Below are 15,787 nucleotides of genomic sequence, written 5' to 3'. Positions count from 1 at the left end.
AAATATCCAGCCCTAAAAGCTAAAAGTAAGGTTTGTGCCAAAAAACTTGATGATGTACTATTTTCTTTCGCTGAATTCAACATGTTTTCACTCAGAATAGTTTTCAAACAAATGTTTTGTAAATGCTTAACAAAGATGTTTTTGAGCCTAATAGACTCATAAAATGATACAAATATCAAGCCCTAAAAGCTAATAGAAAGCCTTGGGCTTACAGAGCTAGAAAGAGATAACAAGTTCTGCCCATGCCACACAGCCCAGTACAGGTTTATCGGGGCACCTTTTTCTGCTCCATTCTCTTTTTCCTGGACTCTGCCCAAGTCTCATTTCTAATGTCCTCGGACCAGCTATGTGTCTGCCTTTGAGCTCCCATAGCAAATCCCCAAGTTCCCTTTGAGCCTCTGATGTTTCTCTGTCACAGTAGACTGTGGACTTTCCAGAGCAGGACATCCTAGGATTTTTGCCAATCTCATTATACATGATTCCCCTCTAAAATTCAGTAAAGCTTGCTTAGAAAACACAAATGACCACTCTTTAGGTCTTCACCATATACTCCAGGGACAGCCATTTATAAAGCTCCCAAGGCACACCTGAGCCCAGCACTGATGCCACCCTTGTGCCAGGCCTGTCTTTTAGGGCAGATCAGACACACTGTGACCATGCCTCAGACAGGCATTGGACATCTCCAAGAGCAACAAGTTCAACTCCTCATAGACAAGTGTATTCTTTTTAAAAATTCATTATTTATTTATTTTTTAGAGTCAGGGTCTTGCCCTGTGACCCAGGCTAGAGTGCAGTGGTGTGATCATGGTTCACTGCAGCCTTGACCTCCTGGGTTCAAGTGATCCTTCTGCCTCAGCTTCCTGATTAGCTGAGATTACAGGCATGCACCACCACACTCAGTGAATTTTTAAAATTTTTGCAGACACAGGATCTGGCTGTGTTGCCCAGGCTGATCATGAACTCCTGGCCTCAAACGATCCTCCCACTTTGGCCTCTCAAAATGTTGGGGTGACAGGTGTGAACAATTGTGCACCACAGAGAAGTGTATTCTTATTGATGAAAATGACAGTAATATTGGAACTGAGACCAAGAAGAATTGTCATGTGAATGCAAACATTGGGAATGGATTACTGCATCAAGCTCTTAGTGTCTTCTTACTCAACACCAAAATGAGCTACTGTGACAGCAGAGATCAGATGCTAAAAGCACCTTTCAAGCCAGTTTCACCAATACTTGTTTGTAGTCATCCATTAAGTAATCCAGACAAGCTTGAGAGAAATGATGTCATTGGCATAAGTTGAGTAGCACAGAGGCATCTAAAAGCTGAATTAGGAATTCCCATGGAAGAGGCTCCTCCAGAAGAAACCTATTATCTAGTATCAACTCGCAACGAAGTCCAATCTGATGGCATCTGGGGAGCGCATAAAACTGATTATATTTTGTTTGTGAGGAAGAACATAACTTGGAATTCAGATCCCAGTGAGATAAAAAGCTATTTTCAGTGTGTCAAAGGAAGAGCTAGAACTTCTGAAAAAAGTAGTCATTGGTGAAATTAAAATAACTCCATGGTTTCAAGTTATTATAGAGACTTTTCTCTTTAAATGGTGGGATAACTTAAATCATTTGAATCAGTTTATTGACCATGAAAAAATATATAGGATGTGGATGTGGAGATAAATGATTACTCAAGTACTGAAAAATTTCTCTACTTAAACTTAGAATAGGTTGGGCAAGGTGGCTCACGCCTTGTAATCCCAGTAATTTGGAAGGCCGAGGCAGGCGGATCGCTTGAGCTCCAGGTTGGAGTTCAAGACCAACCTGGGCAACATGGTGAAACCCTGTCTTCACTAAAAATACAAAAAATTAGCCAAGCATGGAGGTGCATGTCTGTGGTCCCACTTACTTGGGAGGCTGAGGCAAGAGGATTGCTTGATCCTGGGAGGTCGAGGCTACAGTGAACCATGATCATGCCACTGCACTCCAGCCTGGATGATAGAATGAGATCCTGTCTTAAAAAAAAAAAAAAGGCTGGGCTTGGCGGCTCATGACTGTAATCCCAGCACTTTGGGAGGCCGAGGTGGGTGGATCACCTGAGGTCAGGAGTTCAAGACCAGCCTGGCCAACATGGTGAAACCCTGTCTCTCTAAAAATACAAAAATTAGCCAGGCGTGGTGGCGGGTGCCTGTAATCCCAGCTACTTGGGAGGCTGAGGCAGGAGAATTGCTTGAACCCGAGAGGCGGAGGTTGCAGTGAGCCAACATCATGCCATTGCAGCTCCATCCTTGGTGACAGAGTGAGACTCCGTCTCAAAAAACAAAACAAACAAAACAAAACAAAAAAACCCCCCAAAACTTAGAATAATTTGGAAAAAAAATTGGCTCCCAGTTAGAACACTCATATGTCACCTCGATACTTTATTTGTGTGAAAAACACGTTTGCTTTCTTTTGTATCACACGTACATATATATGCACTGATCTTTGTAAAAGACATGTATGAGAGATCATTGTAAAAAAGAGAGAACAAATAAAAATTAATTTAACTGTCCAAACACATGTTCGTGACAAATTTGGACAAGTTAGTGAAGCTCTTCACTTTTCACATGTTGCGACAAACATTTTGTGAACATTTGTAGAGTGCTTTTCTATTTTCCAGGTGCTTTATACATAATTTAATTTTTATCATAGTTCAGAAAAGTGTTCAAAGGAAACTATGTGTTTAGCTAACTCAGAACCGTTCTAATTAACTTTCCATATTAATAGATTAGACTGGTAAAGCAGATTCAAGAACAATTAAATGGCATATAAATAATATGTCCCAATTTCTATCTTTCTAAGCTGACTTTGTGGTTTAATCATTCTGGAAGTATCACTTGATACTTAAAGTCAACTATTGCTTTTGGTAATGGCATTGGTTAGGTTAAATATTCTTTTAAGTAGCATATGCAAATTAGGCAAGTCTGTGTTTTCAGAATTACATTGAACAGACAGGCTATTCATAAAATGGGAATTGAGTTGCACTTTGCAACAGGGTTTCTTAACCTTGGCATGGTTGACATTTGGGCTGGATATTTCTTTGTTATGGGGTTCCATCTTGTGCATTATAGGATGTTTAGCAGCATCCTTGGGTTCTACTCCCTGAATGCCATTAGCTCCTCACCGATGACAACAAAAATTACATCAGATATTGCCAAATGTTCCCAGGGAGGCAAAGTCAACACCAGTTGAGAACCACTGTTCTGCAAAGTCAAGCCATCTTGTAGGGAAAAAAAAAAATAACAGAGAAAAAGGCTAGTGTTCATGTTAAAGAGATTCAGATTATGAAATATGTGTATATCAATATTTAAAATTTAGCCTTGATTAATGCACTTTTAAAAACTTGGTATAGACAGATTTCTCACATTTTAAATCTTAACACAGCTTTATTATCCTTAAAGATTATATAATAATGTGTAATGAGAAAAAAAAATCTGTTTCTTATAAAGCTGAATGTTTTATAGATTCAATAGAATAATTCCTGCCTTGTTAACCCTGAACAGTTAATTTATAATTTCAGGAGAAACTACGTAGCGAGTATTTATTTTATTGAAAAGGAAAAACAATAAAAATTACTACATTAAAAAAATAAAGCTACTGAAATGTATCTGCCCCTAAAATAAATGACTTCACTCTGAAACAGGACTGAGTGACATTAAGCATGACTTTGCCTGATTCTGTAAAGCCAAGTCATGCTGCACAAGCTGGCACACAGAGGCCTGAGAAGATGTCCTGGAGTAGGAGGAATCCTGGAGGCTCCACATCCACCTTGGGAGGAGAAACAGTGAGAGAGGTGGTGAGGACAAGAAGCCTGACAAAAAACAGGATCCAAATGGGACCCCTCAAGCTCATCAACATGCCAGATTTATTTAACTCATTCTTTTTTTTTGAGACAGGGTCTTGCTCTGTTGCCCAGGCTGGAGTGCAACAGCAGGATCATGGCTCACTGCAGCCTTGACTTCCTGGCCTCAAGCAGTCCTCCCATTTCAGCTTCCCAAGTAGCTGGGACTACAGGTGCATATCACCATGCCTGGCTGAGTTTTTATTTCTTGTAGAGACGGGGTCTCGCCATGTTGCCCAGGCTGGTCTCAAACTCCTGGGTCAAGTGGTCCTTCCGTCTTAGCCTCCCAAAGATAAGAGGCATGAGCCACCGCACCTAACCTAGACTTAACTCTTAACCTTCTTTTTCTCCTCCATTGCACCTGCAGCTGTGGCTGCCTGTAGCCCATCCTGCCCCCAGCACCTAGAGTCATCTTTAGAAATGCAAGCCTTATCATGGAATTCACCTTCCTAACACCCTTCAGTGCTCTCCTCTCCCTTACACCCTTGCTATACAAAGGATAGTCCATGGACCAGCAGCATCAACATAACCAGGGAGCTTGTTAGAAATGTAGAATCTGGTCCACCCCAAACCTGCTGAAGCAGAAGCTGCATTTTGCCAAGATCCCAGGGAATTTGTGTGCCCATTATGGTTTGAGAAGTGCTTCCCAGGAGGACATACGGCAAGCCAGAGGGATCTTTGCAGATCTTGCTCCTTTCATTCTCCAGCCTCATCTTGTCACTCTCCTCCATCCGTGCCCACATCCGCACTGTACTGGACCACTTGCAGCTGCTTGAATGCACCATAGTCTTGTTTTCTTTTTTGCAGTGATTCTACATTTTTCCCATCTTCTCCACCTGGATGCCTCCATCCATCTTTTCAGACTTGCCTTCTCTAGCAAACCTTTCTTGCTAATTCCCATGTCTAACACAACACTTATCCACACTGCATGGCCATTATCCTTTCTGCATCAGACTGTCAGCACCTTGAAGGCAGTGGCAGTGACTCACTCATTGTGGCATCCGCAGATTCCAGTGGATTGCCAGGCATGCAATAGAAAATCAAAAAAGATTTACTGCTAAATAATCCTCAACTCCAGTGGAAGCTCCATGTGCCATTTCTCTTCTGCTCTGGCCTTGGCTCTTCCTGTGCCTACCTGGGGCTGGGCCTTCACCTAGGTGTCTGCATGGAAGGGAGAGGGACATGGAGGACCATCGCCAATCCGTCAATAGCCTCCCAGTTGAGATGACTTCAGCTCCGATTTGGGAGAGCTATGATATTGTTTATAGAAGTGAATTAATATGTGCAAAGGTTACAAAGTAAACAGTTAAATTTAATTAATTGTGCTGGAGCAGGTCATACAGGCTCCTGAGAGATGAACATACATATCTCTATTAACTCCGCATTCAGTGACATCATGTGGGTAACTTGAAATTGGCTGGGTCACCATTTACATCATAGAAATTGGCAAATAGTACAAATTAGGGCTCCCTCACCCCTACTCAGGCATAGAGCTGGTACACTAGCACACCTCTGGTTATACATGCATGCATGTGCCACCAGAACAAAACACCTAACAGCAGGCACATTGCCTCTGTTGCCCACCATTATAGCTCCCACGTGGAGCAGACAGACTCATGGCCGGAAGTGAATGCGTGTTTGTCGAGTGGAAGCATGAACAAATCCACAAAATGCCCAAGATGAGGCAAAGAAGGACATTAGCTCAAATGTTAAACATAAGTTAGGAGTTGAGATAATGCCCAGAGGAAAAATGTTCTGTAATTCTAAGTAAAACCCATCTCTAGGGCAGGATGCTCCCTATGAAGGCTCCACAGACAGAGGAAGGATGCGTGGGTCCCGCCCTTGGAAAGAGTCTGACAGCTCGACTTCTGGAAACAGCCATCTGCATGGGTCAGCATCTTCCTAGCTGACAGGGAGCTTCCACCATTTGGCTATCCCAAGTGGGCCCAAAGCTGAGGACAACCCACCAGCCCTTTGCTTCCTGCTTCCTCTATTTGTTTGCCCCAGGAAATCAGAGGTGATGACATAATTTGGCTTGGGCACCGACAGGAATAAACGATATTTAAGAGATGTCATAAGTGCCTCCATTTTGTTCTTGATTGCTAAGTAGCCCCGGACCAAAACAGCCAATTAAAAAAATTAGAATCTTAATTACAGATTTGGAAATTCCAGCACACCACAACCGACATGGCTTGCACCTAGCCAGGACCCTGCCTGCACCTTACCGTCTGCTTTGTTCTTGAAAATCCCTCTCCTTGGTGCTGAATGTTATTTTTTTGAGCATGGAGTCCCTGGTTGCAAAACACCTTTCCCTGCTGGATACTGGTGTCACCTCTGATAAGCGTGTGCATGTAATTCTCCCTTGGACACGGGGTGCAAGGCTGATCTCCTCCTCGCAACCAGTACCTCCCCTCTCCCTCCCCACCACCCACCTCCCACCATCCAGGGAGGCCAGCTGTATGAGTTCCTCTGGCCTTGACCTGCCTGTTTCCAGCTTCCTCTAGTTCCTCTCTGGCCTTCTGCCAATTTCCTTCCACAGATTATGGCCAAACCTGTTGGAGTCAAAACAATTTGCATTGTTTAAGAAAGCAATGCTTTCTCACAAAAGCGTTTGCTTTAAAATAAGATCTGGGAATCCCCAGGACAGATGGGACGGTGGGAGGGGCGGATGGAGGGATGAAGTTCAGTTTAGGGTACAGGGCATCTTGGAGGAGGCAGTGACACTTGTTAGAAATGTAGAATCTGGGACTCAGAGCAGTGGCTCATGCCTGTAATCCCAGCACTTTGGGAGACCGAGGCAGGCGGGTCACCTGATGTCCAGAGTTCAAGACCAGCCTGACAAACATGGAGAAACCCCGTCTCTACTAAAAATACAAAATTAGCCGGGCGTGGTGGCGCATGCCTATAATCCCAGCTACTCGGGAAGCTGGGGCAGTAGAATCACTTGAACCTGGGAGGCAGAGGTTGGGGTGAGCCGAGATCACGCCATTGCACTCCAGCCTGGGCAACAAGAGTGAAACTCCGCCTCAAAAAAAAAAAACAAAAGAAAGAAAAGAAAAGAAAAGCAATGTAGAATCTGGTCCACTCCAAACCTGCTGAAGCAGAAGGTGCATTTCACCAAGATTCCAGGGAATCTGTGTGCCCATTACAGTTCAGTCCAGGGTACAGGGATGACACTTGAGTATTGGAAGATGAACTCTTTTTGGGGGTCAGCTTTGTGCTGACCAGGAAGGTCCCTTTAGAAGGGGCATGGTCAGTGCATGGGGCTCATTTCAGTCTGAGGCCTCTCATCCAATGCCAGAGGAGCAGATTCTCCCACCCTCTATTTGGGGTCTGGGGCTCACTGTGGGAGGGAGGCCTCGGGGTTTCAGTACTCTGGGGGTGGAATCTTGGTCGCTTCCCTGTGCATACTCCTGCTCCAAAGTGAGGCTCCCTAAAGCCACGGACCCGGGGAAGGCTCCCATTTGCCAAAGCTGAGTCTGTTTTTCTGGGGCAGTCTATGGATGATCTGGAATGTGCTTTGAGATTTCTCAAAGGCATAGTATTTTAGTCTCATTTTGCAGGGAATATCTGAGTTATTCTCATTTTGTTGGGATGCATTCACAGAGGCATGAGGGTTGTGCTCCTTTTTCTTCCACTGGGGAAGCTGGGTGCCCACTGAAATGGGGTCTTCTGCCAGCACTGAGGATAAGGGAAGAGGAGGCCCTCACTTATCTCTGACTCGTGGCCTCTGGGGAGACAGCAAACTCTTAGCCTCTGGCCTGAGCCAGGCTCACCAAGAGGTCTGTTCCTCAACAGAGTGGTATCTGAGCCAGAAAAACTGAAACAGGTCATGATGCCACGTCTGTGTAAGTCCTGATCACTTGCCTGGCAGGTGTGGTCTGTGACAGTGCTGGTTACACGAAGGCACGTGGGCCCTGCTGTCACATTTCAGTAGAGACTCTGGTAGACTCAGGATGTGCCGTGCAGCAACACAGAGACAGCTTAGAGTGCACGTGTGCATCCATCTACAGCAATGACGAAAAAGTCTTGGGTGCAGGAACAAGATGTGACCACACCATAGGTAAGATGTAGGGCCTGGGGTCCTTGACCCAATCAGTCACCACCCCAATCCAGTCACTTGTTCTCATAAAGCTTGAGGTAGAGAGTGTGGGCAGCTCAAGACAAACTTAAGGCCACTGCCTGGGACACCCTTTTAGGACCAGAGAGTGAAGTTTCTAGAGGTTGTCAGGCATATCCTAAGCAAGGTGGGGTGTGAGGGGCTCCAGGGAAATGCTGATTGTCTGCCAGAGCCTGGAGGGAGGAACAGCATGGGCTACTTTAATAGTGTTCTCAATTCTCTGCTCCTTTTGAGCTTTTGGATCTAGAGGGTGTTCTGGCTGGAATGCAAATACTTGCATGTGTAATTTTAGTAAAAGTCAGTAAAAAGGCCAGGGCATAACCTCACCTCAAGCCTTCCCAGTTGCTGGGGTGTGTGGAGCTGTGCAGACACACCACCCTCTGAGTTGGAAGCCTGCACACTCACTGCCTGTTTTCCAGGCTTCTCATGCAGATATTTTGGGCCAAGGACCAGGTTTAGAATGAGAATTGCTAACAGTTTTAGGAGGATTTTCAAATGGTCCTCATGGCCGAAAGTTTTAGAGAGCTTTAGGTGTGCCATTTGCAAAAGAGAGAAGATGCTCAGGCAACATTTGTAGAAAAGGTGGCTTCTTATAGTTAAATGACAGAAACTCTTCCAAATTAATGCCATAAACAGCTGGTGGGAATAGGATTTGCTCCAGCTATGTGCGAGCATAACCCGGTCATGGCTGGTAAAATTTAAATTACACACAGGCTTTGTTCCAGAAATTTTGCACGTGTGAGTCTATTCCACAGAAACAAAAGCACCAGACTGCAATGTAGTATGTACAAGGATGTTTATTGTTTGCAGTGGCAAAAAACTGGAAATAATCTGAAGGCCCATCAACAAGGCAATGATTCAATCAATCATGATACATCTGTATTAAGTGAGATTATGTAGCAATCCAAAAGAATGAGTCAGCTATCTAGATAGCTGTTGTTCCAAAGAGTTTCATGATGCAATGTTAAGTCAGGGAAGCCAAATTGCAGATGAATAAATATTTTACATACATAGTATTTTTAAAAGGCATAATCAAGTTAAAAAGCCCTCACTTATGTATCTGAGCACAGTTAAGATGGAGCCTACATCTCAGGCTAGAAGGAGGGGGCAGGACTGGGGAAAATGGGTGGGGAGGAAAGAAAACAAAGAGTAGGCAGGGCGTGGTGGCTCATGCCTGTAATCCCAGCACTTTGGGAGGCCGAGGCAGGTGGATCACCTGATGTCAGGAGTTCGAGACCAGCCTGGCCAACATGGCAAAACACTGTCTCTACTAAAAATACAAAAAAATTTGCAGGGCTTGGTGGTGGGCACCTGTAATCCCAGCTACTTTGGAGGATGAGGCATGAGAATCGCTTAAGCCTGGGAGGCGGAGGTTGCAGTGAGCCAAGATCATGCCACTGCACTCCAGCCTGGGTAACAGAATGAGACTCTGCCTCAAAAAAAAAAAAAAAAAGTATAGAAAAATGAGTAAAAAGCATTGAATTAAGTAAAAATTTAGAATATAAAAGCTCAGTTTTTTATTGCAAATATGAACATTTATATATGCAAATGCTTAAGAACTAGGAAAGTACAGGGGAAACAACAAACACTGACTCAATCAGATGCTGGAATTGTATTATTTTGGTCTGGAATATCTGTTGTAATTTTCATGTCACTTTTACAATAAACTTATATTTTAAAAAGTCAACACTGAGCAGGGGCTACGAAAGCAATGGTTGGTAAAATTATGCACACTGCAAAATGATGATATCCAGAATAATTCAGAAGCCCCTCCCAATGTCTCGCACATAGTAGGCACTCCATGCCCCTTTGCTAAAGTGAAAAACCAGACTCACAAAGCCTTTATTCCACCCCATGATTCATCAACTTGAGCAAGAATGTTCAGGCACACACGCTTTCGATTAAAAGCCCCATAAACAAATTTTGCATTTGAATCACCATGTACACATTCACGTCATGCCCCACTGAAATCTGGTTGCCAGCACTATTAACAGAATGAGAAAAGGCAGCAATTACAGAAAATGAACGACATCATGGCCTAAGCGTTTTCACATCAGAAATGAAGTCATTTGGCTGACGTGGCTGCACGTGCTGCTGTAATTAAACTTAGGAGAGCGAGGAAGTGAAATGTCAGTGTCAGCCTCTGAGTACTTTCTCTTTCTTTCTCTCTTGCCATGGTTATTATTTTTTTAATTAGAAAGCAGGAAATAACAATAGAGGATATGTTCTGTACTTTTTTCTTGCTCTCTGATCTAGAATTAACAGGACTGTGGAAGCAGAAGGCGAGTGTAGCGCTGGCAGCAACGTGAACCCCAGTCCTGGCTGCAGGGTGGACGTCTCCTCCATGTGCCCAGTGTAAGGCTGTTTCTTAGTGCTGCTCTGCCCCCAAGTCCTCCACTCACTTTCAGTGTTAAAATCTTCCAAATGTGTCCTTGAGAAGAACACTGATAGCTGAGGGGACTCAGCACAAGAGGTGCCCTCATCAGCACTCATGTTCTGAAATGCTTTGGATAAATTGTCTGATAAAATGCATGTTCCCCCCTTACAAACTCTCTTTAAAGGCGAAATGATAATATTCAGCGGCTGTTTTCTCCAAATATAGTTCAACAACTCCTGGGAGTCTCTGAGAGTGGCCTGGAGCACCTGTAGGAGCCTCTTAGAGCATTCAATTCATTGTTTTACATTTAAAACAGATTTTAAACATTATTCACATTGTGTTATATACAGTTTTAGCTAATAAGGTGGTGTATCAACTCCTGCTTATGGCATGGATTGAATTCTTTATTGGGTCTCCCTAAAGACACAGTTTTATTTTTTAAAGCTTTTTGGTGAGTAATTGTATTTTTGTAGTGATAAGTGGTTTACAGAGATGATGGCCTTCACTAGGCTGTCTTGAAAGAACTGAGAGACTTTGCATAGAACACAGATATAAAAGGACTATATTTAAAGATACTCATATGGGTGCACATAAAACATGCATGTAGGGTTAGGGGAACATTAGAAGCAAATATGCCATTAACATTTTTTTTTCTTAAATACATGCAATGTTTCAGGGATGGGAACAGCAAGCACTTAACCTTCTTTTGAAAAAAAAAAAAAAATCTAATCCCAGCTCTATGGGAGGCCCAGGTGGGTGGATCACCTGAGGTCAGGAGTTCGGGACCAGCCTGGCCAACATGGTGAAACCCCGTCTCTACTAAAAATACAAAATTAGCCGGGCATGGTGGCACACACCTGTAATCCCAGCTACTTGGGAGGCTGAGACAGGAAAAGTGCTTGAGCCTGGGAGGCAGAGGTTGCAGCCAAAATCACGCCGTTGCACTCCAGCCTGGGCAACAAGAGTAAAACTTCACCTAAAAAAAAAAAAAAAAGAAAAGAAAAAAGAGAAAGAAAAGAAAAAAGAGAAAGAAAATCTTCATGCCACAGGCACATCCTGCTGTGTATGTGGTCTGCTCTGGGAATCAGCTTCCAATATTTCCTTGCAATATGATTTCTGCTTCTATTTTAGTTTAATTCCTTTATTCTATTTTAGTTTAGTTAGAAGGATTAAAAGAGCCTCCATGGACCAGTCAAAGTACACAGCCACCAGCTCAGGTGTTTTCATTTATTTCTAAACATGGAGCTTCCACAATTTCATTAGAGATACATGTTTGGATGTGGGTCCCCGTGAGCTGTAAAGTGATCAACCGACAGCTCTGGAATTGGACAGAGCAGAAAACCTGGGGTTAGACAAGCCAGGGTTGAATCCTGGCTCTGCCACTTTCTAGCTGGTGATGCTGGGTGCACTACTTCAGCTCTCTGAGCCTCAGTTTCCTTATCTGTAAAAGGGAATACACCTACCTCTAAGGGTTTTTGGGAAGTACTGTGAAGCAGGTGGCACAGTGCCTGATGTGTTCTTCTCATCAAGCATTTATACTAATCTAGTGTGCCAGATGCTCTGCTAGGGGCTGAGAATGGAGTGATGGAGAAGCCACAGTCCTCCATCTACCAGAACACAGGCGCATACCAGGGCGCATATGTGGGAGCGGCATTTGCAATGCGAGTGCATCGCGGCTCCTGGGCACCTTCAGAACACGCGTGGGTTTCGAGGAGAAGAGCTGGGTCACTTGCCAGGATTTGCTCGCTGCTGCGCTCTGTACTGCCAGCCTCCTGGCAAGCTTATTTCACCATGAGCCAGATGAAAGCCAGCAGGCAGAGGAGCACTGGCTGGTGCATGGTGACCCGAAGTCCTGCGCCCCTTTCCAACCAAAACTCGCAGCGTTTGAGGGAGCAGAGCTCCCGGACCAGCCGCCAGAGCACCCGCTGGTGGAGCTTGTTGTCCGGCTTCTGGAACTCCCCCTGGTTCGCCGCCTGGGTGGCGTTGATGCAGCCGGTGACAAATACTTCCTTGGTCACATTAGCCTCAGAGCAGCCGTCGTAGTGGATACCATCGGGGAACTGCCAGTAGTTGGCCTCGTAGTACCTGTTGCCCTCGGCTCCGAAGTCGATGTCGAGCTTGCGGCCTTGCTTGATGAAGCCTCCCGGGCGGTTCTCAGCCACCTGGGCCTCAGTGATCTGGGCAGTGCTGGGCAAGGCCTTCCGGTTCCACTTGATTCTGTGCTTGATGCCCCTCCCCTGGACCGCAGAGAGGTGGCTGAAGAGCAGCATGCAGACAGTGGCCAGCCACCACCAGCTCAGGTGCTTCCTCATCGCGTCAGAACCTGCCAGAGAAACGGCGGTGGTCAGCTCCCCACTGGGCCCACCTGGGCTCCCCTGCCCCCTCCCAAGTGCAGGAGATTTTAAGGAAGGAATCGCATCCTTGTGCTATTGATGTGGTCTCAAAAGCATAATTGTTTCCCCATGTTTGGGTTGTGCAGGGTTAACTCAAACACCGAGCTCCTTTGCTATAGCTAGGATTACATTCACTCGGGGCTCTGGTCCCGGTTTCCTAGACAGGTAACAATGGCAAAGGGCAATTATAATGGCTTTGAATATGCATGGGAAAATAACGGAGTGGTGACTCAATACATGTAGGTTTTCTTTGATACTCCTAAGTCTTTCAAATCAAGAAATCCCTGGAAGGAAAATACAATAGAAGAGTTGGAATCAAATGCTGGTGGGCATGGACTATATGTGTGTGTGTGTGTGTGTGTATACACGTATATATATACACACACATATATACATATATATACACACATATACATGTATATATACGTATATATGCACACATATATACGTGTATTTATACGTGTATATATACGTATATATACACACGTATATACGTGTGTGTATATACACACATATATATACGTGTGTATATACGTATATATACACACATATATATACGTATATGTACACACACACATATACACACATACACACACACACACATATTTTAGAGACAGGATCTCACTGTGTTGCTCAGGCTGGAGTGCAGTGGCATGATCATAGCTCATTGCAGCCCTGAACTCCTGGGCTCAAGCCATCCTCTTGCCTCAGCCTCCAGAGTAGCTGGGACTACAGGCACACACTACCACACCCAGCTAATTTTTAAACATATTTTGTAGAAATGGGGTCTCACTGTGTTGCCCAGGCTCAAGAGATCCTCCCACCTCACCCTCCCAAAGTGCTGAGATTTCAGGCACGAGCCACTGTGCCTGACTTTAGATTGTACTTTTAATCTCCCCTCTTTGTTCTTTATTGCTCTGAGCTGGCACTGTTTTGGGTGCATTCCGCCATCCATTCTGAGGAATTCACTGGCTGCTGATCCTAGAGGGCTTTGCAGTAATGAGAGAGAGAGGAGGAGGAAGGTGGGGGAGAGGGAAAGATGGAAACCTAGCGAAGGGTCCCCTGCCTCCCCCATGTCCAGGGGTCAAGTATGCTCCAGGCATCCTTTCCAATCTCACCCCTGGGGGACAGTGTGACCATCTGCTTATCCTACTGGCTTTTTATTGCATACTTTCTTCATGCCTGCCACTGTGTTAAGCTCTTCTCTGACATTGCCTAACTTAATTCTCACATAGGGTAGGTACATTATTATCCCCATGTTATAAATGTTGTCCTGGGATTCACAGCAGTTAAGTAATTTGCCCAAGGCTGCACAGTGGGGAGGTGGCAGACCTGCACTGGGCTCTGTCTAATGCTGCACTGCATGTGTCCATTAGCCATGACCCACTGCCCATCTGGGCTTCGGGAGAAGACAGTGCTCACACACGGTGCTTTTCACTCACTGGGTATGATGCCCCCTGAGCTGGGTAAAGGGTAAAGGGCAGGGCCCTTGAGGAATTTAGAAGAAAATGAGATGAAAGGGAAGACAGGAGGGCCTGGGGGAACACCAGGAGGGTCCCGGGTCAAGGTGGTCCTGGGACATCCGAAGGCTGCCACTGATGTCATGGAAAAGACCCTCACCCCTCCCCTTAAGGTTGCCTGTCACATTCGGTTCCTGAAACTACAATAGCCATTGGGGAAATCCACTTCCCAAGGCCAACTGTCAGGGCATTCTAGCACCTGGGTCTTTGTCTGTGTGGATCAGGGAAATGGAAAGAGTTCCCATAGCGGAGCTTGCCTACACTGTCTCCTAGGCAAAGATTCACTGTGAGGCTGTGGGGCCCCAGAGCTGGAGGAGGCTGACAGGGAGCTTGTTTCGCCCCTCACACACCCTCCACTACCCTGCTGCAGCATCCCTAAGGTGGCTAATGTTCCTCTGTTAAAATGTTCAACTCTGATGCCACATTACTCCTTATATTAAAAAAAAAAAAGGCAAAACACAGCTGAAGTGATCTCTAGAAGCATATCCAGTCATCTCTAGAAGCCTGAAGAGGCCTCCCTGACCTTTCCTTGCTCGTAGACATCACCTCGTCTCTGTCCCAGGGTGGCTGTGAGCATCTGGACCCCCTCACCCCACTCTCTCTGCCGCCTGAGCACAGTGAACTCAGACTGGCTTTCTCCAAAGAGATCCAAGCATGAAGCAAACATTCATTAGTCTCCTAAACAGCGGGCCATACTCCACTTCCTTTTTTAAGGAGAAATCTTAAATAAGAATAATGGCATAATAGATCATTTCAGGTGAGTCAAATAAAAAAATAAAACACAGCATTCTTGAGAAAGAGATTAGTTTTCATAGGCAGAGGCTTAAAGGCAAAACAAAATCCCAACCCACAAACCCTAAAGTAGCATTTTATTATAGCACCAACTTACAGAAAGGCAAGCCCAGTGATCACTGAGCATCCTCGCAAGTCTCCCCTGAAATGGGGACCCACCCCCGGATGTGGGAGTAAAGAAATCGTTGCATGATTTTCAGTCTGGGGTAGAGCCTTGATAAGAAACCAGCAGTCCTGAGCACAGAAGTAGCCCCCCACGTACCTTGGCTCTCTCTGGAGTGTGCCTCTGGAGCCTCGAGCTGCGCAGTCCCCCAGCACATCTTCTTGGCAGCCGGGTCCGCCCAGCTATATAGGAGCTGCCGGGGGAGGTGGCATTCCTGCAGGTCTCCAAATAAGGCAGCCCCTCCCTCCCCGGCAGGACCAATCAAGGCTTCCTGGACCACTCCTTCATCCTGAGAAGGATGGACTTTCTCATCACACTTCACTAAGGAAACCATGTGAAAATCTTGATAAAGTTCAGCAAGACTTGAGAGGTGCCTTTTAGAACTGGAATTAGATGTGTTAGAAGGAAAATGCTTTTCCCATCAATATCTATGACAGATGTGGCTTCAACAAGCCTAGCTGGACAAGCATAGTGTCCTGCACCTAAAGGCCAGCCTCGGACAGCAAAGGAGTCTTTGCTGACAGCCTCTGTGGGTAGGTTCAGCTCAA

At 45.3% G+C, this 15,787-nt stretch overlaps 1 protein-coding gene and 1 pseudogene across 1 annotated transcript; one reads left to right on the top strand and one right to left on the bottom strand.

The window, feature by feature from the left end:
- The first annotated feature begins 632 nt into the window (after positions 1 to 632).
- On the top strand, positions 633 to 10,353 carry LOC129474427 (isopentenyl-diphosphate Delta-isomerase 1-like; annotated as a pseudogene).
- Positions 8,774 to 15,406, bottom strand: PRND (prion like protein doppel). The gene is made up of 2 exons (XM_055266237.2): positions 15,339 to 15,406; positions 8,774 to 12,694 (listed from the first exon to the last, which is right to left on the bottom strand). Exons 1-2 carry the CDS (start codon positions 15,394 to 15,396, stop codon positions 12,153 to 12,155), a joined length of 600 nt encoding a protein of 199 aa, XP_055122212.1. The 5' UTR covers positions 15,397 to 15,406; the 3' UTR covers positions 8,774 to 12,152.
- Positions 15,407 to 15,787: the final 381 nt, after the last annotated feature.

Source organism: Symphalangus syndactylus, chromosome 24 (assembly GCF_028878055.3).
Source record: "Symphalangus syndactylus isolate Jambi chromosome 24, NHGRI_mSymSyn1-v2.1_pri, whole genome shotgun sequence".
Lineage (NCBI taxonomy): Eukaryota > Metazoa > Chordata > Mammalia > Primates > Hylobatidae > Symphalangus > Symphalangus syndactylus.
Note: the sequence above shows the minus strand (reverse complement) of the source record. Positions and strands in the feature narration are given on the sequence as shown.